Source organism: Rattus rattus, chromosome 11 (assembly GCF_011064425.1).
Source record: "Rattus rattus isolate New Zealand chromosome 11, Rrattus_CSIRO_v1, whole genome shotgun sequence".
In the NCBI taxonomy this organism is placed as follows: domain Eukaryota; kingdom Metazoa; phylum Chordata; class Mammalia; order Rodentia; family Muridae; genus Rattus; species Rattus rattus.
In genome coordinates this window covers 21,969,252-21,994,678 of record NC_046164.1, presented here as the reverse complement: position 1 = coordinate 21,994,678, position 25,427 = coordinate 21,969,252, and the positions used below count along the sequence as shown (strand labels likewise).

Genomic DNA, 25,427 nt, shown 5'->3' with positions numbered 1-25,427 from the left:
TAATTTAGCCAGTCAGGGAATTCTGGATTCAATGAAAGATATTGGCTCAAAAAATAAGGTGGATTACAAAAAGGTAGGAGACTTGATGTTAACTTGCTCTAGCCTCCACATGCATGCACACATGTACATAACACTGTCTTTCTCTCTCTCTCTCTCTCTCTCTCTCTCTCTCTCTCTCTCTCTCTCTCTCTCTCTCACACACACACACACACACACACACACACACACACACACACACACACACAGAATCTAGAAAAAACTTGACTCAGGCTGGGTCTTTTAAGGGTTGCTGGGCTGATATATCACAAAATCTTGTAAGATTCATAAGAACAAGGACCATTCTCTAACACTACCCAAGACTCTGAACTGACGCGGGAGACTTACCTGATCCTCAGGCTTGGTTTACATAGATGTTCTGTTGAAGTCTCCCTCACGCTGCAGCTTTAACTGCTTCCATATGACTGCCTGCCCTAACGAGACTGCAGAAATCATGCAGATGCCACAGTTCTTGGCTTCTTGGTGGCACGGAGCTGGTGGAGGTATAAGAGGAGGTGCAATGCTAACACTGACGTTCAAGTGAGGACAGAGAGCTCGCCCACAGATGTTTTGAGTACATTTTAGCGCCATGACTTCTGAGCCTGCAGGCCAGAAAAGGTGGCTTTGAGAGATGGCTGCCTTGAGAGCACAAATGATGTGATTCTTCAGCGCATCGTGTCAGGCGGTCTTAACCGACAACATGACTGGATAAAGATGGGATAAAGTAGGGGAGCCCAAAGCCGGACTCCGAGTGTGTCTGATCATGTTCCCAGAGACAATCAGACATGAGGGTGCTGACGTAGTGAGTGTACTAATCCCTTGGTGGAGTCGCAACATTAAGGCATTATCAGAAGTAGGGTGTCACTTGGGCATAGCCTTGGGAGCTAGATTGGTCCTGGCCTCTTCCTGAATCTTCCTTCCCTGTTTCCTGTCTGCCATGAGGTGAAACACTTCCTCTGTCACACGTTCCTGCCACTGTGATATTTGGACAAAGTGATTGTGGCCCAAGCCCTCTGAGATTATGAATCAAAGTAAAGACTCCCTTTCCTCAGTTTGTGCATAGCGACATGAAATAGTTGTCACGGTTGTCACCTGATAGACTACTGGGCACATCCTTTGCTCTACCTTGTCCTGGTCACACTGTCCCATCTGTCAAGGTAGAGCCTCCACCCAGTCAGGTTTTTAACAGCAGGGCCCGGATACAAAGTGACTGCAGATACAGATCACTTAAAGACACACATTATGCACAGAGTGACAAGTTTAATGTGTTCTTGAAGACATTTTTTCCTACAGAAACTTTTTTACAGTATAACGAGACTCTATCAGAGTTAGATACTTTAGGATCTTAGATATTTTAGGAGCTTGACTATTTTCCAATAGACTCTGACATTACTAAGGAACCTGTATGCAGGAGCCAAGTAACCAATTTAGAAAGGAACTTTCTATTTTAAGGGTTTCCTTCCTCTCTATTTTTTTTTTTTTGTCTAAAGAATTTATTTTTTTCCCTGGAATGACAGAATTATTTTTATCATTGCAAGAAGATTGCTTGTAAATATCAAAGACAGAGGTGAATACAATAAATGGCCAGGATTTGAAGAAGAGATGCAAAATATTACTTCTAATATTAACTTAAGGAACTCAGGATAAGAATGTAAGGGAGAGAGGAGAATGTCCTTTCCTGGTAATTCCTTAAGTGAGACCAAATCTACCCCTACAGAGAAGGGTTTAAATTTGACCCCGTGGTTTAAGCATAAACGCAGGAAATTTGACAGCATGGCCTTTACGAAAATAATATCAAGCCCTACCATAGGGCTTATGACTGCCCAAGCCATGAGCACTTTGACTAGGATTACAGTACCAGTCCTTACATTCTTTCCAGCGGAGCAGGCCTCATAGCAAATCGAAAAGTGGTTGGTTACCCCTGCCACTCTGCGCTTGCAGGCACACCTTGCCTTAGCCCCTGCCACTATCGTACCTGCAGCATCCAGGGTCCAGTGCTGATGAGAAGACCACTGATGTCTTCTCTCCTCTAGCGATGCAATAGTAACTTCCGGCACTATGACAACAGGAAAGAAGCTTCCCCGGTAAGTCTGAGAAGGCTTTCTCTGTGTTCTAGAGAGTGTGTATCTTCAGCAGAGGGTCATACCATGTAGTCATGGTGGGCATCCAAGAGCAACGATAATATCTGTATTGTTTGGCATAACTCTGGGGCCTGCCTTGAACTGTGATATTTATTTAATAACCCATGTCTTCTGGGAGCAGCAGCATCCGCCTATGCAGGATAAAATTCTGTTCAAATTCTTCTTCTTTTTAGGTGTATTTGCAAGTTACCATACTAACTAGTGGGCTTTCAAATGGCTTTTAAATAGATACGTAGCTTTGGCTAACCCACTGACCACCCTTTTCTCTCCCCCATCCTCTGGCACCCATCCTTGCTTAATTCTTCTTTTTTTTTTTTTTTTTTTTTTTTTTTTTGCTTAATTCTTTAATGTTCAGTATCCCCACCCCTTCTTTTATTTCACATGTGTTCTACTACCCTTCCATCTCATGTTTTAAGTTGACTTTGAGATGGTAGGCTCCATATCACACCCGCTTCCTTTGGGTTAGACCATCCCTTCGATCCCTGGTTTCATCCGTATTCCCACGTCAGTGGACAAGTCACTAGAGAAAGATGGATCTGGTCAAAGGGATAAAAGTAAGTGTTCAGTGTTCAGCCCTAAATGATTCCTCTATATCAACCCCACTAACCCAAGGCTTAGGGGACATGAGAGAGGCAGAGACAGTGTAAAAACTGCAGGGTAACAGGAGTTTTGATGGGTGCTGTCTTTTGGATATGATGTGGTTAATATGATCATGAATGCATAGCAGCTAGGGTTACCTGGACAAGATCAAGACAGTCAAAGTTCTGGCTTAGATGGGGTAGACGGTCTCCCGGCCCCACCCCTCAGCAAAGATCTACTGGTGGTGGGGAGAGCAGTTGCTGGGATGCTAATTATTCTTGTTTATGGTGTGGCTGCTGATAGATTTCCTATGCTCCAGAGGATGACTCCATGCCCTTGCATATATGGACAATACTAACTCAACTTAGTGGGTTGTTTTTTGAAAAAGTACTTGAAGTTGGGACGGGGAATATATCAGAGGAGAATGGGGAGAGTTAGAGAGGTAGAAATGGAGTAAATATGGTCATATTTCATTGTGTACATGGACGAAATTCTCAAAAATAAAGAAAATCAAACTTGGCCTGGGACTGACCTCCAGTCCCTTTCTGCTCTCTGCCCTTCTGGGAACATGTGATGGTTTGTATATGCTCAGCCCAGGGAGTGGCTCTATTAGAAGGTGTGGCCCTGTTGGAGTAGGTGTGTCACTGTGGGTGTGGGCTTTAAGACTCATTCTAGCTGCCTGGAAGCCAGTCTTCTGTTAGCAGCCTTCAGATGAAGATGTAGAACTCTCAGCTCTGCCTGCATCATACCATGTACCTGGATGCTGCCATGTTCCTGCCTTGATGATAATGGACTGAACCTCTGAACCTGTAAGCCAGCCCCAATTAAATTTTGTTCTATAAGAGTTGCCTTTGTCATGGTGTCTGTTTGCAGCAGTAAAACCCTAAGGACACAAGTGCACAAACACTGGCCTCATGCCTTGGATCTATCTAAGCTCTGGATGCAGAGCCCTGGACACGTGTAAGGCCTCAGGCATGTGCAGAGCCTCAGACCCAGGGCTATGGACAATGGACAGCATCTATACTGCCAAACACTCAGTGCTCTTCGGATGCTTTTTGAAGTGCTGGGTAAGCACTTCAAAATTCTAAAGCTGAAGTGGTACCAAGAGATCACCTACTCAAAGAATCACTAAAAGTTCCCTCAAGTTCTTGGCCTTGGAACAATTATATTCAACCCTGGATGTACATGAGAACTATCTGAGATTTCTTAGAAGGAATACATCAGAGCCCCATCCACAAATCAGACACTGTTAGGGTGGAACTCAGGAGTCAGGATGTTGTAAGCATTCCCAGTGGCTGGGATGCTTGGCTAGAGCTGTGAGTCAGTCGAGGTTGGGGAGTCCGTGATCCTTTAGGAGGTTCATGGCTGGCTAGTACAGGACCTCTCAGAAGTAAGTTTTTGTGGGGATTTTCCATATCTGATCCAAATGCTCAGCTGTTTCTCGTCTCCTCCACACCATCCACACAGAATGAACATTTAGCTTTAGTTAGAATTCCAGGCCTGTCCACCCTGCACCAGGATAGCTTTGAATGCAACCTAACACAAAATTGTAAACGTTCTCAAGGCACCACGAGATTGTTTTGCATCCCCCCCCCCTTGTTTTTAAATTTGATTGTGTCTCTTGAGAGTGAAATTTGTAGGTACCCTGTGGCAATGCCAAACGGCTGGATGTTTCCAGTGATAGGGGAGCAATGCCCCCTCCCTCTGGAAGCTCATACTATCTCTGAGCAGGTTTGAGAGTCAAAGCTTTGAGGAAGATAAAGAGAAGCCACACCTTGAATACAAGTCATAAAACACTAGAAGCATTCACCAAGATCTTCGTGTGAAAATTCTTCAATTATAGAGCAAAAAATTCAAAGAGATATGATGTTTCTTGACTAAATTAACATAGGCAATGAGCACTGGGGAGTGAACGGCCAGACTTTCTGGTTCCCTGTTTCATGTCTGTTCTCAGAAGACTCTACTCCATTACTTCTAGGTGACTTAAGTACACACCTCAAGATTGACAGGACTAATCCTTAGTGAAGGCTAGATCTGAGCTCCTCATGCACAATCCTTCTAGATCCCCAAACAGCTCACCTCCTGTTCTACGCCCTGGAGTGGAAAGTACCAGGAAGCCAAGTAGATGGCCATGTTGTTGTAGCACAAAGAATTCCTATAATTTCAGCACTCGGGAAGCTAAGGCAGGAGGCTAAATTTGAAGCTAGCCTGAGGAACGTGGCAACACCTTGTCTCAAAAACTCCTCCCTCTACAAGAAGAGGGTGGGGACCAACAGGGAGAATGGTCAGCAGAGTTCCTGGCATATAGGCTACGTCCAGGAATTGATGGCTCTCATGACTCTTAACACAATGATCACAACCAAATATTAGACTCACAAATTCCTCTTCTCGATGTCTTTCCACCACAGAGAGTGCTTTAAGGACAAATGTGGTGTGCAACACACTTAGAACTCTTGAGTCTTGGTGGCAGTGCTTTCGGTAACGTGCTACACTTGGTGGATTGAATATGGTGTCACTGCAGAATATGGTTTTCAACTTTGAAACTTACGTGGGAATCTAATTGCCATGGGAAAATACAGTGTAGGACCTTTAAAGTCTAGCAAGAAGACCAAGGATGTAGTTCAGTGGTTGAGAACTTGTCTAGAATGGGAAAGACCAGCACCCAAAATAAACAAACACAGGTGACTAGGCCTCTGCCATCACAAACAGGTGAGCTCATTCCTGGACTTAACTCAGTGAGTTAGACTGAGGGTTGCTATAACAGCCATGGGCAAGGTGTCTCATGCACACCTATCTCTTGCCAAATGATGCCTTGAGTTACCTTGAAACACTGCTATCGAGAAGGTCAATGCCATGTATTAATAATCTCTCTACCCTTGCATCGAACTGTGAGTCAAAATAAACTTCTTTTCTTGATAACTTATCCAGCCTGTAGCAGTGTGTTATTAGCAACAGGATCTCAGGGAGAGTTTAGGTTAAAATATGGTGATTTTTTTCTTACCACATCGTTCTGTTCTTTCAGAGGTATTTCAGATCCGGTGTCTCCCTCAAGGCTGACAGAATCAATGCACTCAACCAGGGTGTCTTCAGTTACTTCTCCATTGAGGGGCGTCTCATCAGCATCACTAGCCTTGGACTGGTCTAGAAGCCCTGTAGGGGTGACCTCTGCACATGCAGCTGCTGAGACCTCAGATTGCTCTCCTGTGTGGTCAGCTGGTGCTGGCTCATTTGAAGTCATAGCTGGACCACACTGCACTTCTGCATCTTCAGCAGGGGAGTTGGGCATCTCAGCAGCATCTTCTCCTCCTCCATTGTCTATGGTGTCATGAGCATCATCAGACATTTTAATATCTGTAAACGTGATCACAAACACTTGTGTTGGTAACATTCATTCAAAACCTGTAGTAACTCTCTTCTATCAGGTGATGAGTGTCCTCACTACTGTTCTCCACAGTGAATAGAAGAAGGTTGGGCATGATGGAGTAACAGAGTGATGTGTGCAGAAGATGAAATGGAAATAGAGACAGAGACTGAAGTGATGCACTTTGAGGATGGGTGGGGTTCGGGTGGGGTAGGGGTGGTGTTGGGGGAGGGGCACAAGCCAAGGACTAAGGCAGCTACCAGCGACTGAAGAAGGCAAGAAAACAACTCTTTTCAAGAGTCTAGGAGGACCCAGACCTGCCACTATCTTGATCTAAGCCCAATGAAAATTGTGTCTGACCCAGTTCTACATTGTAAGAGAGTAAATGTGTGTTGTATAAATAATAGAATCTGTAGTAAGAGGCAGCCAGCACTACAGACGGGGCTCTAATGGGATTCAGTCTCGTGGTCAGACATGGCTGAAAATTCAATTCCGTTGCTTACTCATTGTTTGCCTTCTAAGCCTTACTTTTCTGGTCTGGAAAAATTATTTTGAGGCTAGCCTGGGCAACCTATGAAGAGACTGTGTCTCAAAAAGAGCAAACTAAACAAAAAAGAAAAGAACAAAAAATGGCTGGTAACACCGGTATTATCCCAGAACCACATGGTGGAAAGAGAGAACATCCTTCGGTGAGTGGTCCTCTGACTCCACAAGGGAATCTGTGCAAGTGGGAACCCTCCACACACAATGAATGAATGAATGAATGAATGAATGAATGAATGAACGAACGAGAACATTTCGCTTGAAGAAAAACTATCTGTGAACTTGATTAATAAGTGCTATGAATTTTGCGGCAGCATCAACACACACAAGAAGGACTTACAGACACACGTCTCCTGGTGACCACGGTCCTTTGTAATAGGTTTCAGACACTACTTGCTTGTTGTGGTTCTCAATGAACACAGAATGGACAATTGTCTGTTTTAGAGGCTCAAGGGAAGAGGAGTGGGGAGTAACTGCTAATGCAGAAGAGGATTCTCTTGGAGGTGAAAAGAATATTCTACAGTTGAGGGATGTCTGGCTGTATAGATGTGTTAATACACCAAATACCACTAACCAGAATGCCTAAACAGAGGAAGTAGATTTTATGATTTGTAAACTGTAGCTTACTATGCTAATAAGTAATTCTAGTGGTCAACTGGACAACTCTCCACGACTTATTGTTTCCTCCTTTCTTTTTTTCTTCCTTTCTTCCTAACTCTCTCCCTTCCTTCCTATCTAACTTCTTCTCTTTCTTTCTTTCTTTCTTTCTTTCTTTCTTTCTTTCTTTCTTTCTTCCTTCCTTCCTTCCTTCCTTTCTTCCTTTCCTTTCCCTTCCCTTCCTTCCTTCCTTTCCTTTCCCTTCCCTTCCTTCTTTCCTTCCTTCCTTCCTTCCTTCCTTCCTTCCTTCCTTCCTTCCTTTCTTCCTGTTTTTCCCTCCTTAGGCAGAGTGTCTCTATGTGTAATCCTGACTGTCCTGGAACTTAATCTGTAGACCAGGCTGGCCTCAAACTCAGAGATCCACCAGTCTCTGCCTCTCAAGTGCTGGGATTTCTTAACAGCAGGTCTCCCCATCTTACGTATTTCTTACAACAAATCCTATATTTCTCCCAATAACAGGCTTCAAATCTCAGTGCTGCTGTCCAGGAAAACTTCACCCTCTTAAGAATATATAGTACATAGAAGTCAAGGGTTCTAGAGAGAATCTACTACTGCCATTTTCCTAAACCAGTCTACTTTCTCACTTCATTCTAAATGCTTGTCTTTATGTCTTCAGACAGGTAGTTCTCACCCTTTATCAAGGAAGATTATTTGGAGCAGATGGACATCATTTCAGAAACCCCCAAATGGTCAAAAGTTGTCTGTGAGGATGCCTGACCCCAGTTAATACATTAACAACGTAACTCTTACACCTAAGACTCAGGAGACACCGTGGGAGGGAGGGCAGAAAGATTATAAGAGCCAGTGGACCAGGATGTCTGCTGTGAGATCATATTTTCCATAGAAGTCAGGGAAGCTGCACCCAAGAGATCTTAACAACATAGTCACCCAATCAAGACCCGCATAATGAAACACCAGCTGACCTGCAGAGGTAGGAAGCAGAAGTCTCACAAGCCTCCGTCCCTAAATGAAGGGCTTCGGGCGATTAGTGGTTACTGATGAGACAGCCTTCTTCAAGGATGAGCCCACCCTGGTAAGTTACCCAATTCCAAGCAGTCAGCCATTAGCAAACAGACATGTGAGTAACACTAAATGGACTCAGCAGGTATGTACACATGTGTATTTATATATTTACATATAGATACCTATATATGTCATAATAATTGAAGAAGAGATTAGGAATTTGAGGAGTGGGGGACATGTGAGAAGGGGGAAAACAGTGGAAATGATGCAAATAAAGTACTCGTGCATAAAATTCTCAAATAAAAACTTTGAATTAAAACAGAAACTATAAAACACCAGAGCTATGATTTACTGAGCGCTCACAGTAGCCAGGCTATGCAAACATATCGTTTCCTCTAAGCTAGGTGTGGCGAGTTCCATTTTCCAGATCAGAAAACCGAGGCTTAGAGGGCATATCTTCAGTAAATTAGACTTAAAGTTGGAGAAATGTCTGACCTTGAGACTGGATCCCATCAGAGCCTTGGTGTTCAAAAGCCACGGCCATTTTCCCACTCCTTTTCCCTGTTGGGTCCTTGGTGTGGAGTTGCTCAAGGTTCCACTGTTGGGCTCTTCTTCTCCCCTTCAGCTATTCCCCAAATCGGCATTCTATTGATTCTATTTATATGGTTGTCCTAGAGGCATCCCAGAGAGTCTCTATCCCTAGCCCCATTGAAGTGAAGCCATACCCATCCATCGCCCTCCGAATCTGACGCTCTAATCTCATTAGGCTTAGCTCCCACAATTTCATTCCAAACTTTAAATGAGATGACAATACTGTCTGCAGACACATTCACAACAGGCTGCAGCTGGCTATTAAAACCTAATACTCCACAACAGGCGGGCCCAGAAGACACGCCCTTCACTAAAACTGTAAGATACAACACGGTGGGAGGGGCGGCAGCACTTTGGAAGGGCTTTACCACTGCCCTTCTCCTTTACAACCTCAGGGTTCAAGACACTGCTGCTCAATTGCATGAATTAAATGTAATGGGTTTAATTGGGCCCAGAGCGGCTTGGTCCCCAGAGTAGCATTGAATCACCGATGGCCAGGTGAGCTGGAGGTCGTTACTGTAACAGGCAGTGGAGACAACAGTTTCTATGGTGGCATGCATGACTCTATGGACATTGGTATGGCTAGTCAATCAGATACCTGCTAAGTATTTATTCTTTCTGTCTTTGTCTAATACATTGTTTTGCTAACACATTTAAGGTCCAGGAAAAACCATCACTTCTTCATTCGTTGTCTCCCACCTAGATTTAATATTTCTTCTGAATTCCCAGAAGGCTTTGCTTCTGCTTCATCTTGGACAAACAACTATCTGAATAAAGTTACTTGAGATATTCTTCTTATTATACTGAAAATCCAAGGGAGACAAGGATCTTGGCTATATGTAAAATATTATATTAAGTATGATTTTCTCAATTATCAATGCATTATAATATATTAACATGTGTATTACACATGTGTTTCAGTATATATTAGAAAGCTCAAGAAACATGTTCAACACTTAAGACCACACAGAGAAGGCCTTATGGCAGGTAGTTTCAAATGACACTATGATGAGACAATCCTTCCCATCTCAGATGTGCTCTGCCACTATAATGAATTCCTGAGATAGTCAGTCTGTGGAGATGAAAGGGTTACTTTGAGTCACACCTTGGGAGGTCTGTGCCCAGTTAGTCCCTAACTTTGGAGTGAGGTCTCACACTTGTAACAGGAAAGAATGTCATTCTGGGGCTGGTACCTCTCACTTCCCAGTCAGGAAGCAAACAGATGAACTGGGTCTCGCTCTCCAGCGACTGGTGTTCCTCCTCCTGGGTCTCACCTCTGAAGTTCCCACCTCCCTCAGTGCCAACTTAGGGACTAAGCTATAAGTACATGGGCCTTGGGAGGAAACTCTGCCTATAAATTCTAAAATTAAGTTAGAATATCTCCTTTTAAACCGAAGTTGGGATGTCAACACTCCTGAAAGCAAGTCTACAGCTGGGAAAGCCAAAGGTTGTTCATGCTGCTCTGACTGGTGTCTGAGACCTAAGGCAGTCAGTGTTGGGTGTGGGAGATCAAGGAGTCGGTCCAAAACCCTGCTGAAGCAGTAAAGATGGCTCTGGGCTGAGAGAGGATATTATGTTGGGTTAAGGGAGCAAAATGGAACGGACTGGACATCAGGGAACACTTGCAAAGTTATTGTCAGTGGGGAGCCAATAACAAGAACTTCTCTGTGAGTTGGGCCTGGCAAAGTACAACCTGCTGGTCAAATCTTGCCCTTTGCCCTTCTGTGCCTGGGCAAATAAAATTTTATTGAACGTAAGTGAGCCTTTCTGTTCACATGCAGTCATTACTTCTCGATAATGGCGGACCATTGAAGAGGCCACATGGACCATGTGCCTGTAAAGCCGCAGACACAGAAATACTTACTGCCTAAGCTAGCACACGGACTGATATCTAGCCCCAGAGTGGGCTCCCAAAGAGTGAGAAAGATCTTTCTTACTCTTGTCTTCTTGCCTGATCTTCCAGATATAACCTAGAGATCCAGAAGAAACAGCAAGCACATCCACACATCAACATCATTTTTATCTCTGATTTTGTTTGTTTTATTTTGGTTTTGTCAACTACAGGTAGTCATAGACCTTATCTGATACTTTGATTTCTTTTTAAACTAATTTGAATATCCTTATTATTAATCTGGATAGTTAAGAAGCTCCAAGCAATTTTTTTTTTTTGAGACAGGGTCATACTACGTAGACTGGCCTAGAACTTCCTTTGTAAACCAGGCTAGTCTCAAACTCACAGAGATCTGCCCACTTCTGCCTCCTGAGTGCTGGGATTAAAGACATATCCCTGTACAGCAATTTGACCTTTCTGTTAGCAGGGATATAGATAAACATTTGTGGGCAAACCACATACTTCCATGATTATAACACTCACAGGTATTCTAACATACCTAGCATCTAGCATGTGTCATATGACCTAGTGCATGTTAATATATTTTCACTTGTACCTTACAATGACTGGCTAATATCTATGTGGCTCAGCCCAGGCACACAATCTCAGAGGTGTTTAATAAGCGTTCCCGGTTTATCACTGGGTGTCTACCCTTTGAGAGGTCTCAGCCGTCATCCTCTTGGATGGATGTTTTAGGGTTTTTAGGTTATGGCAAATTGCATAAGCCTGGGTCAAAATTTATTTCCACATGGCATGGCAAGTCCTTAAGACATGTGCTTCCAATAGACACAATGCCCTGGTGTCCTCTGTCTTTTATGTCCAGGGTCTGAGATTGTATCAAGGCCAACAGCCCATGGTCCTTCGGGCTGGATTTTTCTCTAGCTTCTTGCTGACTGCCGAACTCTAAAACCTGAAGTTAGCTGGGCACAAGCTCAGCCCTGGCTCTGTGTACAGGCCTAAAAGGATGATGGGCGAGGACCGCAGGCTTCCAGGGACAGGTTATAACCAAACCTGACTGCACGCATGTGCGTAAGTAAGCATTCGGCAGAAGCCCAGGGAGACGCGTGGGAGGTCTCAGAGGGAAGCAGCAGAGAGCAGGAGCTCCAGCCGGCCGCTACCTCTGGTGGCCAAATGTCCGTCAGTTAGTTCACCTTAAGTACAGAAAGACGTAGACTGGCCTAGAACTTAGGTCTCCTCTTGCTGTCTGTGTTGTATTCAACCAATAGCAAAAACCAGCCCTTCAGAAGCGAAGAATCATCCGTAAGGCATTCAAAATGCCTACACTGCACAAAGACCAACATGATTATGGGGATGAGGCCTGTTTTAACTTCTAGTTATATTCCTAATCATATTCATTTAATTATTTTAATCTTTTCTGTTTTCTGTTACAGGTCTGATTTTTCTCCAGTACCTACCAAAACAAAGTCCAAAACAATAATCCTCCCCCTTTTTCTTTCTTTTTTTGTTTTTGTTTTTAAAAGATGGGATGTCATTTAGCCTAGGCTGGCCATCTATATAGCCAAGGATGACCCTGCACCTTTGACTCTCCTGTGGTCACCACCAGAGTGTTCAGATTACAGGCATTCACCAACACTCCTGTTTTACGCACTGCTGTGGATGCAACTGGGACTTCAGATATTCTAGGCAAGCACTCTGACAACTGACCGACATCCCAAGCCCCTCTGTCTGTTTGTTCTGACAGACCTTCACTGGTTCTGGATGATACCGTGATGGAGAACATGTCATTGGTTTTAAGACTGTGCCTTTATGTCTGTCACCACCAGAAACTGTGTTCTAAATGGACAGCTGTTTCTGAGCAGGGACCAGGGCAGGGCATGGGGACTCAGTGAGCACCATGTGTCCTGGATAGGTTCTGCTCATCCAGTCTGCACAGTTAGAGGTCTTTTCCGCTTTGGGTTTGGAACACTGATCTCTGCAGCCGTGTCGGTGGCTTTGACCCACAGAAACAAGGAAGCTGCTTCAGAAAACTCCAAGGAGAGGAGGGGGGGGTGCATAATGAAGCCATTGTGGGTTGGGAATAAGTTAGTTTTTCACGAGCAAATTTATTCATCATCTAAAATGCCCTGAGAACCATTGGAGCAGCTATATCATGGCACCCCAAGTAAGTGCATAGGGACTGCATTTCGGAAATGAGAAATGCGTGATATGCTAGGACAGAACTATTAAAAAGCCATCCAGGGATGGTGTGTGGCTCAGTCAGAGAGTGCTTGCCTAACATGCACAAGGCACTGGGTTTGATACCTGACACTGAAAAAAAATTAAATTAGTAGAAGGAAGGAAAACTAGAGAGCTAACTAGGCAAACCAGCGTAATAACAACGCCCTGAACCAGAGCAAGGGAGACTCCTGACCATCCCTTTGGCATGAGTATTCAGGCTGGTGAGAATATGTGCAAATACCTAACATCAGAAATGAGCTCTAGATGTCAGGATGCACATCCGTGTGTCTGAGACCAGCGGCTGCACAGAGAAACAGTGAGTAGAAGTCTGAGGTGGAACGCCCAAACAGCGGCCTCTGGGCCTGGCTGCAGTGTCTTTTTGTAGGCAAACAGCTCACTCATTCTCACTGGGCTTCCAGCTCCCTCCTCTGGGAAGCTCCAATGGATGACCTGATCTGGAAACTTTGTTCCCAAGTCCTGACTGCAGAGGAAAATGAGGAGAGGGTTTCAAGGTTTCCATAAGTCTAAATTTATTGGAAGTAAAGCTCCTCCTTCGTTGGGCCACTTAGCACCTGTGCTTTTCTTGGTGTTAAAATGTCATGAAAACTCAGTGACAGTTGATGGCTTACTTTCTAAGTGGCCTCACTTGGCGAGATACAAACGTGGTCACATGATATCCGTCCCAGATTGCCTTTCTTACTTTACAAAAGTGTGACTCAGAGAAGAACCAGGGTAAACCCACAGAGGCACCCAGGTCTGTCCAGTTTTCACAGCGCACACACTCAGACCCCAGGCCTGCGTTTACACCTGGCAGGTATTTTTGGAAGCACAGATAAGAACTGTATAAACTAAGTGGGGGCTAGAGAGATGGTTCAGTGGTTAAGAGTACAGGCTGCTCTTCCAGAGGACTTGTGTGGGTTGGGTTTCCAGCACCCACATAGCAGCTCGAAACTCCAGCCCCGGAAGGAATCAAGCGCCCTCTTCTGGCCTCAGCTGGTACTGCTTGTACATACTCCCCACCTCCACCCCCACACATGCAGGCAAAAACACCCACCCACCCGCCCAAACAAATACTAGCAGGGGTGTTTGTGTGGCCCTTCACAGTCAAAGACCACCCTATCTCTTGCAACTCAACAGTTTTTACACTTTTGTCTCTCCTCACTGGTCCTCAGTCCTCACACTGCTCTGTGGCCCCAGCTCGGTGGCCCAGGCTGGCTGCCTCCACTGACTGATGTTGCCAGGCCAATTCCTGTTCCCGTGGCTACCCAGCATCTAGTGTCATCCTTAATTTTGAAGTTGCTCTTTGTCTACTCCGTATCCTCCTAAGACTTAACTGCTCCTGTGTCTCTTCTGAGATTCATGGACTTCTCTAATGCCTTTAGACGTCTCTACTATGTCACCCTTCAAGCTTATGAACCACGAGACCTTGTTTCGTTCTGACCCACAAATATTTACTCAAATGAAATATACTGTTTGATATTGATCTGAAAGAAAACGGTGTTTCACATCAGCCTGCTCTGATGAAAGAAATAGCTACTTACACCTTTGAACCCCACCCCCCACACCCCAGTTCCTTCTACATCGGCTCACTTGTGCTTCATATCCCATCCCTGGAGTTTCATTCCACCGCTGGCAGCTTTCAATGTACAAAGTTAATCAGACTATTTCAGGATTGATAGCGGAAATAAAGGAGAAAGCGTAGGAATATGGATGGGGAGGAAAGAGCCTCTAGGAAGCCCGGAGGGCTCTCAGGATGGCTCTTATTCTGGTGTCCCAGGGAGGAGTTCAAATGATTTTAAAAGACATCAGCTTCTATCAAGAGGTTCAGGATGGACACTGGAAGTATGGCCCAGATAGTGCTCCCATAGTCTGCCGAAAGTCCTCCTCCTTTAAGAAAAGTCAGTGAAATCCAAGTGCAGACTGACTGATGGCTGGGAAATACTCACCGGAGTGCTTGGAGAAGACAAGCCAGCTGGGTAAAGGGGCTGCCTTTGGGGTGAGTAAGAGGGAGCCCAAGAGGGTCCTGGGAATGCACGAGGTGCTAGCCTAGGATGCTGCAGGGGCAGGAGAGGCGGCATGCTGGGGGACACACCAAGGAGGGATGATAGACCAGGATGGAGGTCAAGTCCTGGAGCTCGGTTTTCCGAGGGTGGGGGCAGGCCCACCCTAGGAATGGAGATCTTTGGCAAGAACTGGATACCTCAGAGCCTCGCGCTGGAAGGACCCTACCGCCCGCCCAGACTTGGGACACTTGGGGAAACTTTTCAGACTGGCTTGTGCGGAGACTCTGGCAGCGGACTCCGCGGAGCTCCAGGCGGGACGAGGGTGCAGACCCGGCGTGCGGGCGTGTGGGTGTGTGCATGAGCGTGGACACAGAGCGACACACACTCACACACACACACTCACACGCCCGCACCCACGCAGGGCCCTCGGCCGCGCCGCCCACGCCTCCCCCGACCTTCGTCCCCAAGCAAGTTCCTTTCTACGGACCATTCTCCTCCGGTGACTTCTCAGGACCCGCAGAAGGCAGGGATGGCTGTGCTCTGGTCCCCTCCCGCCCGGGAAGGGGATGGGGAGAGGGCGCCCCGGGCTCTTACCGCTTGGCTGGCCGAGTGCGCGCCGGAGCCCCGGGTCCCGCCCCGCCACGTCGGCAGGACCAGCGGGGACGCGACCGCAGGGGAGGGACCGGCCGAGCTGCCCCGCCCCGGGCCGCCCTCCTCCGCCCCTGCCCGGCCCCACTGCGCTCTGACCTGCTGCGAACTCCGCGGACCCAGCTCGGTGGTCCGGGTAGAGCGCGGGGTCCCCTGCCTTCCTACGGGGAAGCCTTGCACGTTGTAAGGATTGGGTCCCCTAACCTCACTGTGGGATTCCCGGGTTCTAAGTTAGTTGGAATTCTCTGACACGTCAGCGACAGGAGTGGGGTGTGATTAGAAATAAAAACACAAAGAATTAGTCAAACTAGCCACACTTTCTAGAAGCCCAGCTTGGAAATATGAACCAAAGCCCAAGTGCATTCTCTTTGGCCCGTGAATTCGTTTGTCGTGAAAAAATGTATTTGTCCTAAGCAAACAAATTCATCCCCCGCCCCCTCTCTGTAGCAGGGGGTAGGGTGGGGTGTAGCTTGCGCCACATGGTTTCTCTGTGGAGCCCTGGCTGTCCAAGAACTCACTCCATAGACCAGGCTGGCCTCGAACTCAGAGATCTGCCAGCCTCTGCCTGGGATTAAACGCATGCGCCTCCAAGGCTTGACTGGTCACCATAGACTTCACTGGTCACCATTTCTAATGCCCCCTGCCTTTCTTGTTTTCTCTTTGTAAGCTGCTCTCTCTTTCTTGGGCAGCTTCCATTTGTCTGTGTTTCTTTCCGTTGAGAAGTTGCTTGTGCATTTTTGGGCAGTTGCAAAAATCAAACAAGCAAAACTGTTAGAATAGAACGTTGTGTGTTTGGGGGGACTTTTCATCACCCTGGCATTCTTAATTTTAAGGAGACAGCTGTTAGTGTGATGGTTTGTGTATGCTTGGCCCGGGAGTGGCACTATTAGGAGGTGTGGCCTTGTTGGAGTAGGCGTGTCACTGTGGGATGGGCTTTGCCTTAGACACCTGGAAGCCAGCCTCCTCTAGCAGCCTTCAGATGAAGATGTAGAACTCTCAGCTCCTCCTGCACCATGTCTGCCTGGACGTTGCCGTGCTCCCACCTTGATGATAATGGACTGAACCTCTGAACCTGAAAGCCAGCCCCAATTAAATGTTGTCCTCTTAAGAGTTGCTGTGGTCATGGCATCTGTTCACAGCAGTAAACCCTAAGACAGTTGGCTTTTGCAAGGAAGTTTGTTACTCCCCCCCCCCTTCTTTTTAGGAAAATGAAAAAGAACTTTCAGAGTGGGAGGGGCTCTGAGTGGGAACATTCGAGACTGATACCTTTGGATTTCTAAGCTAGTTAAGGTATTTCCATTTGCTTCCATTAACTCCGTTTGTTTGTTTCCCTCTGATATTGAGACCACTAAGTGGGGCTGAGAGTCATACCTGGTCCACCTTGCTGCTGGTATTGAGTGTTCTGAGCCCTTAGACCCAGTTCCCATTGGTTGCTGACAAGCTGTATTGGTTGCTAACTATTGTGTATTGCTTCTAAATCCTCTGAAGTGCACCTTTGTGTGGGGCAGCAAGTTTAACTTTATTTTTAATCATATAATGAGCCAGTTTTAAAATCTCTTTCTACTAAAAAGCCATTAATTTTCTAGTCTGATTTTCACAGAACTACGCCAACTTCTTTCAAAATTTTTTGTGAGACTATATCATTTCTTTGAATTTTAAAACATTCAAATAATGTATGATGTGGTATAGCCTACAGTTTTTTTCTGGATTTTTATGCCCATTAGTGAATTTGAACACATTAATATGTATTCAGTGTCAACTGAATAAAGAATTCCTTCACCTAGAAATTAAATAAATTATGAATTCAGAATTAAAGAAAATGGCAATGACCTCATTCTTAACCCTTTAACGTCACTGTCATAATCACCATCACCCACATCATCATCATGTTGTCAGGACTAGGGGTCAGCACAGGGCTTTATGCATGCTAAACGTAAGCTACATTCCTAGCCCTTTTTTAATTTTTCATCTTATTTGGAGACAGGGCCTTGCCAGGCTGTCCTTGAATTGGTTTGTAGCTTCGGCAGTCCTTGAACTTGTCAGTAGGATCGCAGGGGTATGCCATTGAATCACCACCGGTTTTCAGTGTGGGATTCTCTTGTGGTTCCTCTTCATGTACACACACACACACACACACACACACACACACAGACACACACACACACACACACACACACAGATGGTTCTTTTCATTAAAATGGCAGGATACTGAAGGTGGGCATGATGGGCAAGCCCATAAAGCCAGAACTCAGAAGACTGAGGCAGAAGAATTGCAACTTTGAGACCAGCCGAGCCACAAAACAAATTTGAGGCCAGCATGAGCTGCACAGTGACACCTAGTGTCGAAAGTTAAAAAAAATAAAAATAAGGCAAGATTATGACTTTTTTTTCTTACTGGTACTCATTGTTCTTGGTCAACATGGATCAAAGCACTCTACTACAATCTACATCATTGTTTATATAACAATGTATCTGACTACTCTACAATTAGGTCACTTTGGGTTCCTTCCTTTTATTTTCCCTCTGGAATAAAGCAATTGAAGCTATTTATTTATTTATTTGCTTTGTTTTGCAAGACAGAGTTTTACTGTATAGTCCTGGCTGTCCTGGGACTGTTTCTGTAGACCAGGCTGGCCTCAAACTCACAGAGATCTACCCGCCTCTGCCTCCCAAGTGCTGGAATCAAGCGCGTGTCCACCACTACACAGCTTTTTATTTTTATATTCATAGGAAAACTGGAAAGTCATGGATGTGACTGGGGTAGAAACCACTTTAATTCAAGGTTGGTGGAGGTAGAAACTTCAATCCCCACGAGGGTTTTCTACCCTGCCTTTGACCATTTAGTTTCCAGATAAAAGACACAAACAACGTTACATTTACACTAAGCCTTAATCTCACAATAGCTGGGCAGGTATCTACCCTCCAAGCTGTTAGAGTCTCCTTTCCTATCGACAACACGGAGTCATTACTTACTATGTTCCAGCTGAGCTGCTCTCAACTCCTATTGGCTAGCTATCATCTCGTGGTTCTCCTCTGATCCCAAGCCAGGAAAACATAAACCCTACCTATGTCTCTTCTGCCCAGCTATTGGCTGTTGGCATCTTTATTTACCAATCAGAAATAACTTGAGGGCAGGGTCACTTAGGTCTACGCAGACTCCCGGGCCTTGGGGCCCGGAATTTAGCATTACAGTGGACAGGAAGAGACAAAACCTCAACGGCTGGTCTTTGTGAATTGAGCCAGAATTTAAAACCTAATCTAAGGCTTGTCTCCTGTACCCCACTTTCTACTTCAAAAATAGAGGACAGACACCCTGACCCCACCCCGCTCTCTCCAGTCCTGAAACTGTGACTCTTACTAAACTGTGCCGCAGGTGGAACAGGTGTGTTTCAGTGAAGCACTGAGGTCAGCGTCCTAGAGTCAGCCATTGATCGCCTCTGCTGTAGCTGCCGCTCTGCTGAGGGCAACAGCCCAGTCAGACAGGGAGTGTTTCCCTTTTCCCTTTTGACCTAAACATCCTGACTACGCAGCAATAACGATCACCCAAGCAATCCTAGCAACACCGTTGCCGGTGCTTCTGCCAAACTAAATTATGCCCTTATGTTCAAAGGCAGCTACATCCATGCCAACCTGGTCTTTTAAAGATGGTTTATGTTCTTTTTTTACTTCATTGATTTAAAATATCTTGAACAGTTTAAAACATACAGAATAGTCAAAGGTAACAGGATAAATATTTGTGGGCACAAAAGGGAAATAGTGCCATGGCAATGCTAAGATTATTAGGTTTTAAAATTTTTGACATTTATTTTAGAATCTTTATTTCAAAAGAAAAAATGTTAAGGATCTGCATGAAAGCCCTTTCCTTTCTTCCCCTGCTTTCTCTGAAGGTCATCACTGCCTTGAGGTAGATAGTTGTGAGTCTCTTCAACCATATTGGTGTGGGTTTATTGCTGACATCCTTACCTATAAATGTATAACAATTATTTAAAATGCTACAAGTGACTTAAATAATGACTAAAGAAATCGTAAACCACTTAGAAATTTACAAGTAACAATAGATACTTGCTAATTCAACATTAAATTCTTTGTTTATTTGAGATAAGGTCTCAGGTGTCCCCGGCTAGCCTCGAACTTGTGGTGTAGACAAAGATGAGCTTAAACCCCTGATTCTCCCTACCCTCTCCCCAAGGGCTGGGTTTCAGGAATTCTCCACTATACGCAAGTTATAAGTGCTGGGAGTCAAATCCAGAGCATCCTGCGTGCTAGGCGATCTCTCTACCAACCGGGCTACATCCGCAGTCTGAGAATCAATCATGTTCATACATGTAACTCTAGAACACTCATTTTTCATGTCCTTTAGTCGTCTAGTCTACGTCACAATGTAGTAATTTCCTGGTTAGGGGATATTTTGTGTGCTTTGTGCTTTACTCATTTATAGAGAGTTCTGCAGTAACTGCCTTTGTATAGATTCTCCTCTAAAGGGTTAGAAGTAGAATAGTTTGGCTGCCTTTATCCAACATATCCCAGTTGCTACCCATTGTGATTCAGCATGGTCAAACAATCTACTCGACAGTTTTCTTTTTTTCATGTGTGTATATGATGTGTGTGTGTGTGTGTGTGTGTGTGTGTGTGCATTTGCACATGTGTGGGAGCATGCATACGTGTGGGTACACGTGATACACAAGTACAAGGCAGATGTTGGGAACCATCCTCAAATGCTCTTAGTCAAAGAGACAGGATCTATTGTTCAAACTGAGAGCTCACCGATGTGTCCGGTCTCAACATCCGGCTTCCTCAGAATCCCATCTCTGCCTTTCAAGGATAGAATTACAGGTGGGCTGCCAAGCCTACCCAGTATTTACTTGGACTCTGGGAATCTAAACTCCAGTCCTCATGCTTCCGTAGCAAGCACTTTAACCACTGAGCGATTCCCCCCAGGCTTTCAACACAACTTTTCAAAAGCATGTATTATGTAGCAAGTAATGCTGCTTCTACTCTGGAGGCCCTAACTTGATAACATACTAGGAGGAATAAAGGTTTCGTAGAGCCTATAAGGCCTAGAGGGTGATGGGTAAGAAGCACTGGGGTCCATTATGCTTTTGAGTAGAAGGAAAGTCTTCTCGTGTTTGAATAGAAGAGTCTTGGGGTAGGGGAGGTCTGAGTCCAGTCGGGTTGGGGTGGATAGAGCTGAATGAGCAGAGATAAATGGAAAGACCAAATGTTCACTCATCCTTGTGAACCAGTAATGATGCCCTAGACCTTGACCATCTCATCACTGAAACAGAAGATCTGAGACAGAAAGGACCCAAGAGAGCGGGAAGGAATATCAGTGAGCTCACAGAGAACCCAAGAAAAGGGGTGGGAAGATGGGTGACCAGAACACCGAGAAAGAAAACTTTATAAGATGTTTCAACCAAGGTGGGTGGTAGTGGTGCACACCTTTAATCCCAGCACTCAGGAGGCAGAGGCAGGTGGATCTCTATGGATTCAAGGGCAGCCTGGCCTACAAAGAGACTTCAGGACATCCAGGGCTACATAATTAGCCTTGAACTCCCTTCCCCAAAAAGATGTTTCGACTGCGTACAATGTTGCTTGATAATTTAAATGAGACGAAAAGTGAAACCTGACCTTTTTATTGGGCACTATGATAGTCTATTAATGAGCTATCTCTCTTGAGCAGCAGAGAATGAGAATAATTAGTGACAGCAAATGGGGAAAAGTTAGCCATGTTATGGTGTGAGGAAGAACAAAGATGAGGGGACTGTGCATTCAAGGAAGGGTTTTGCTTTTTAGAGATGGAAAAAATTGCAACATTGTGTGTAGGTCTGAAATCCTATACACCAAGGTCATGACTAGCTTTTAGAACTTCTAAACTTATACAGATTGTGATCCCTGAGGCACAGTCCCAAGAAGTATTAGGAGTACTAACATATGTAATGTTACATCATTTGTAATAGAAATCAAACCTATTCCCACACCTATCCCGATGGAACCCAGGGCAAACATGTTGAGTGTCCCTCTAGGTCCCGGCTCTCAGACCCAACAGCTAGTACACGGCTGGTGAGGGCTGAGAATTGACAGCTGTCAGGGTGGTCAGCAGTACCAGGTACGGTCCTTTCCAGCAAGGCTCGAGTGTCTGGGCTCCGTGTCGTTATATGTAGCTGTAGTCTCTGACCTGGAACTGATGAGATTTCTCGAGGGTCCCTGGGGTATAGGCTGCTACCAGCTGTGACCAGACTTCTTTCTGTATCACCTGTAGGTCTTTTAGCCTGGCATATAAATCATTATTACTATGACATGTTGGTTCAGTAACATCATCTAATACAGTCAGGGGGCTGAGGCCCCATATAAGATCTCAAAGGGGGTAAGGCTGAATCTGGAAGGGGTATTTCTTGCTCTGAAGAGAGCAAGAGGGAAGGAGTGCCACCCAGTCTGTGCCAGTCTCCATGGTCAATTTAATTTGGTCAGGGTCTCTTTTAGAGTTTTATTTATTTACTCTATCTGTCCTGAACTTTGAGGTCTGTAAATATAATGTAATTTCCAATCAACCTCTAAATACTTGGCCACACCCTGGCTTACCTTGGCAACGAAAGTAGGGCCGTTGTCTGACCAGATTACCTTGGGCATTCCAGACCTGGGGAAGATTTCTTCCAATATCTTCTTGATGACTACCGAGGCCGTCTCTTGCTTGGTGAGGAAAGCTTCTATCTATTCAGTTGTTGGCTTCATCAGGGCATCCAAGAGATGGTAAAGGCATCTGCAGCGCTGATGTGCTGGGGGGTAGAAGTTCAGCCATCCCAGATGACATTGTGTTGTCCACCATGGCAGCACCCACTTATCTCTGACCTTCATTTATGAAGAGAACTGTTCCCGTCTGTGGACAAGGTCCTCGGCTTTCAGCAGGGGTCAATCAGCCAGTCGCAGAGGTCTTTTCCTCCACCCATGGGCTTCTGCCAGTGCTTGACACTCATGTTGCAGTGGCTCCAGGTCTGGATTGGGCAGCAAGGTGACCAGATTGCCCCCAACAGGTGGAGAATCTAGTCCATGGCAGCTGACCAGTGGTCCCATCTTTTGGGACATTCTATTCAAAGGCAAAACATCAGCCACTCTATCACAGCTTAAGTCCTGGGTTGGGTGATAATTGTTAGTGTCCAGCTGGCAGGAACGGTGTGTTCTAGGCAGAACGGCATTAAGCCACACATCTCCCAGCATCAGGTACTGGTGCACTGAGACAGGTCTTAAGCTCCACATACACAGTCTGCAGATATGCATACACATGGTCTCACCCAGCCATTTCAGCCCACGCAAGCCATTTTGGAGAGCAAATTTCTCAGGAGCAAGGGATGGGGCAGTCAGGGATGACCATGAACTAGTGGGTTACCCAGCCCACGCCAAGGTCCACTGCTCTTCGGGCAGTCCATAAGTATTGTTTGTTGCCAGTAGCCCCTTGTACTCAAGGTCTTTGGATATTGGCCCACTGTGGGGGGGCCATAGGAGCACAGAGCATTGGGTCCCTGTATCCACACTTCCCTTCTATCTCTGTGCATAGCCAGCACTCTAGGACCAAGAGGCTCTCCAGTGGCCCCTCTTGTTCTTTCTTGGGCAGTCTCTGACTCAGTGTCCTTTTTCTTTGCATTAGGCACACTGATTTTTAGCCAGGAATTCTCTTCTCTTGCCAGGTACTATCTTCCTAGGTTCCCTAACTACTGTGGCCAGTATATGGTCCTCTTTTGTCTTTTATCTCTCTTTAGTTCTCTAATTTCCTCTTCTTTTTGTCTCTTTTTCCCTAGCTTCCTGCTCTTTTTACCTTCTTTTCTCTTTCAACCTTACTTTCTCTGTAACTTATACTAACTCTCAGCAACTTAGCTTAACCCTTCAAATTTCTGTAACTTTCTCTTCATATCCTTTTCTTATCTTAGCCAGATTGGTGGGGCATTTTCCAGCCCCTCAGAGACCCACCCTTGGAGCCTGGCGGCAGACCTGGAGCACTCCCTACCTTCAGGCGTATTGAATCCAACAGGCAGAAGTGAGGGCCTTCCATCCGTGTCTGGAACATTCTTTCTGGCCTCTAGCAGGATTCTGTCTTTCCTCAGTGGTAAAGAAGACCTGTAACAGTTACTAACAAGCATCTCAAATGGGATGGTGAGAAAACAAGAGAATCTTGAGAATAGAGGTCCACTGAAGAGGGCAAATAGCATTTAGTCACACAGCTAAGCCAGGAGGCTTTCTTGGGACAAAAAGGCCTTGTGTCTGTGAAACAGAAAAATGAGCAGAGGGGCAGCCTATCTGTTACTGGCTGTCTCTCTGGACTTAGATTTTCCCTCAAGGAGTATCTCTCTTCAGTGTCAGCTTGGTGGCTTTGCCTCTCAAGAGAACCAGCCTCCAAATGACACTAGGCTTCTAGTAACAACTAATAACAAAAGGATGGAGAGATGGTTAGAATCTGGGTGCTAGATGCCAAGCGGCTGACAAAAGAATTGTAACCAGTTCACCTGCGGCTATCAGGACCTCAGTAGCAGCCCTTTACCAAACTGTCTCACTGGGTTAAAGGCCCATTGGAAAAGAAAAACATTAATCCTGACCTTGGCCACAGCCAAAGCCTGAATTTTAAATTTTGACTGGCAAAACAAAACAAAGTTCTTTACAGTTTGTTGTAGGTTCTTTTTGAAACTATTTTAGGGGCTTCTCTGCCCCCCAACCTGGGGCATTTCGACCACAGGGGCAGGAACTGGCTGCTGTGGGGATAGGATCAAAGGCATTCTCCATGTCAATGATGACCAACGAGAAAAGTAATTTAATGCTGGAGACTGACTCCTCCCTTGGAATAAGGCCAACAGATAAGGCAGGCTTCCTTAAAGAACTTTTCTTAATGAGCACTCTCCTTCTGTGAGCAAATGTTGAAGGTCAGGCCACTAAAGGCAGAAATTCCTTTCTTGTTCTTGTTTTCTTTAGAGTCTTCCCCTGCCTCACTCTCAGCCTTTTCATATCATTCCTCCTGTAGCATTTCTAATGTAGCCTGTCCCTTTAAGGTTTCTTGCTCCCAAGCAAAATTTAAATCTTTCCCAGCTTGTCACAGCTGTCCACCGTGAGATTTCTAGAGATAGCGAACCAAGGTGTAGCAATTTACTAAGAAATCTCTCTATAGAGTTTCTTTTTATCTTAAGTCTTTTTCTTTTAAACAGCTCTTGAAGAGCCAGAAAAATTGGGTGAGACTGAGAAGTCTCCATGCTTTCTATAGCGACTCCGCGGCTAATTTCACTCCCCCCACTGTGTGGGCTGTGAGCACAAGCACAGATAAAACACTATGCTTCAAAAAATTACGTTGGCTATCAACCAACACACCGCCACTAGAGCGGGGTCCACAAAATTAAATTTCCTACTCACTACACTTGTTCCATACCGGAGGTCTTATCTGGGGGAACTTTTATTTAAGAGCGGTTTTTTTCCTCAAGGTTCTTGTTAATGTCTGTTTCAGACAGGGTCACTCACTAACCTGGAGTTCTTTATACACAACTGTTAACAGCAGCTAGACTGGACAAGGGGTAAAGGGAGGGGCATCTCTCCTTGGAGAGGAGGCTCAAGAGAGAAAGATAAAACTCCCCGGCAGAAAACAATTTCTCTCAAGCAAATTATTTTCAACTTTTAACTTAAGCACCAAGATGACCAAGTAAAACTCTTTGACGAACAAAGCAAACAGTTCCATGATTTCAAACACAATCGTCAGTCCAAGATTTTAAAACGAAACAAAAGCCAAAAAGACACTCGACAATACCACAGAAAACAAACCAGACAAACAAGACTAAGACAAAGCATCCTGTAACCAATTCCCACAGATG

General features: G+C 45.3%; 1 protein-coding gene across 1 annotated transcript in view; it reads right to left on the bottom strand.

The window, feature by feature from the left end:
- Fam114a1 (family with sequence similarity 114 member A1) overlaps positions 1-15,619 on the bottom strand; it is a 71,578-nt gene extending 55,959 nt beyond the window's left edge. The window contains exons 1-2 of the mRNA XM_032916526.1: positions 15,538-15,619; positions 5,758-6,107 (exon numbers count right to left, since the gene is read on the bottom strand). Coding sequence (XP_032772417.1) covers positions 5,758-6,099 — 342 coding nt within the window. The 5' untranslated portion in view covers positions 6,100-6,107; positions 15,538-15,619. The remainder of the gene's footprint in view (positions 1-5,757; positions 6,108-15,537) is intronic.
- Positions 15,620-25,427: the final 9,808 nt, after the last annotated feature.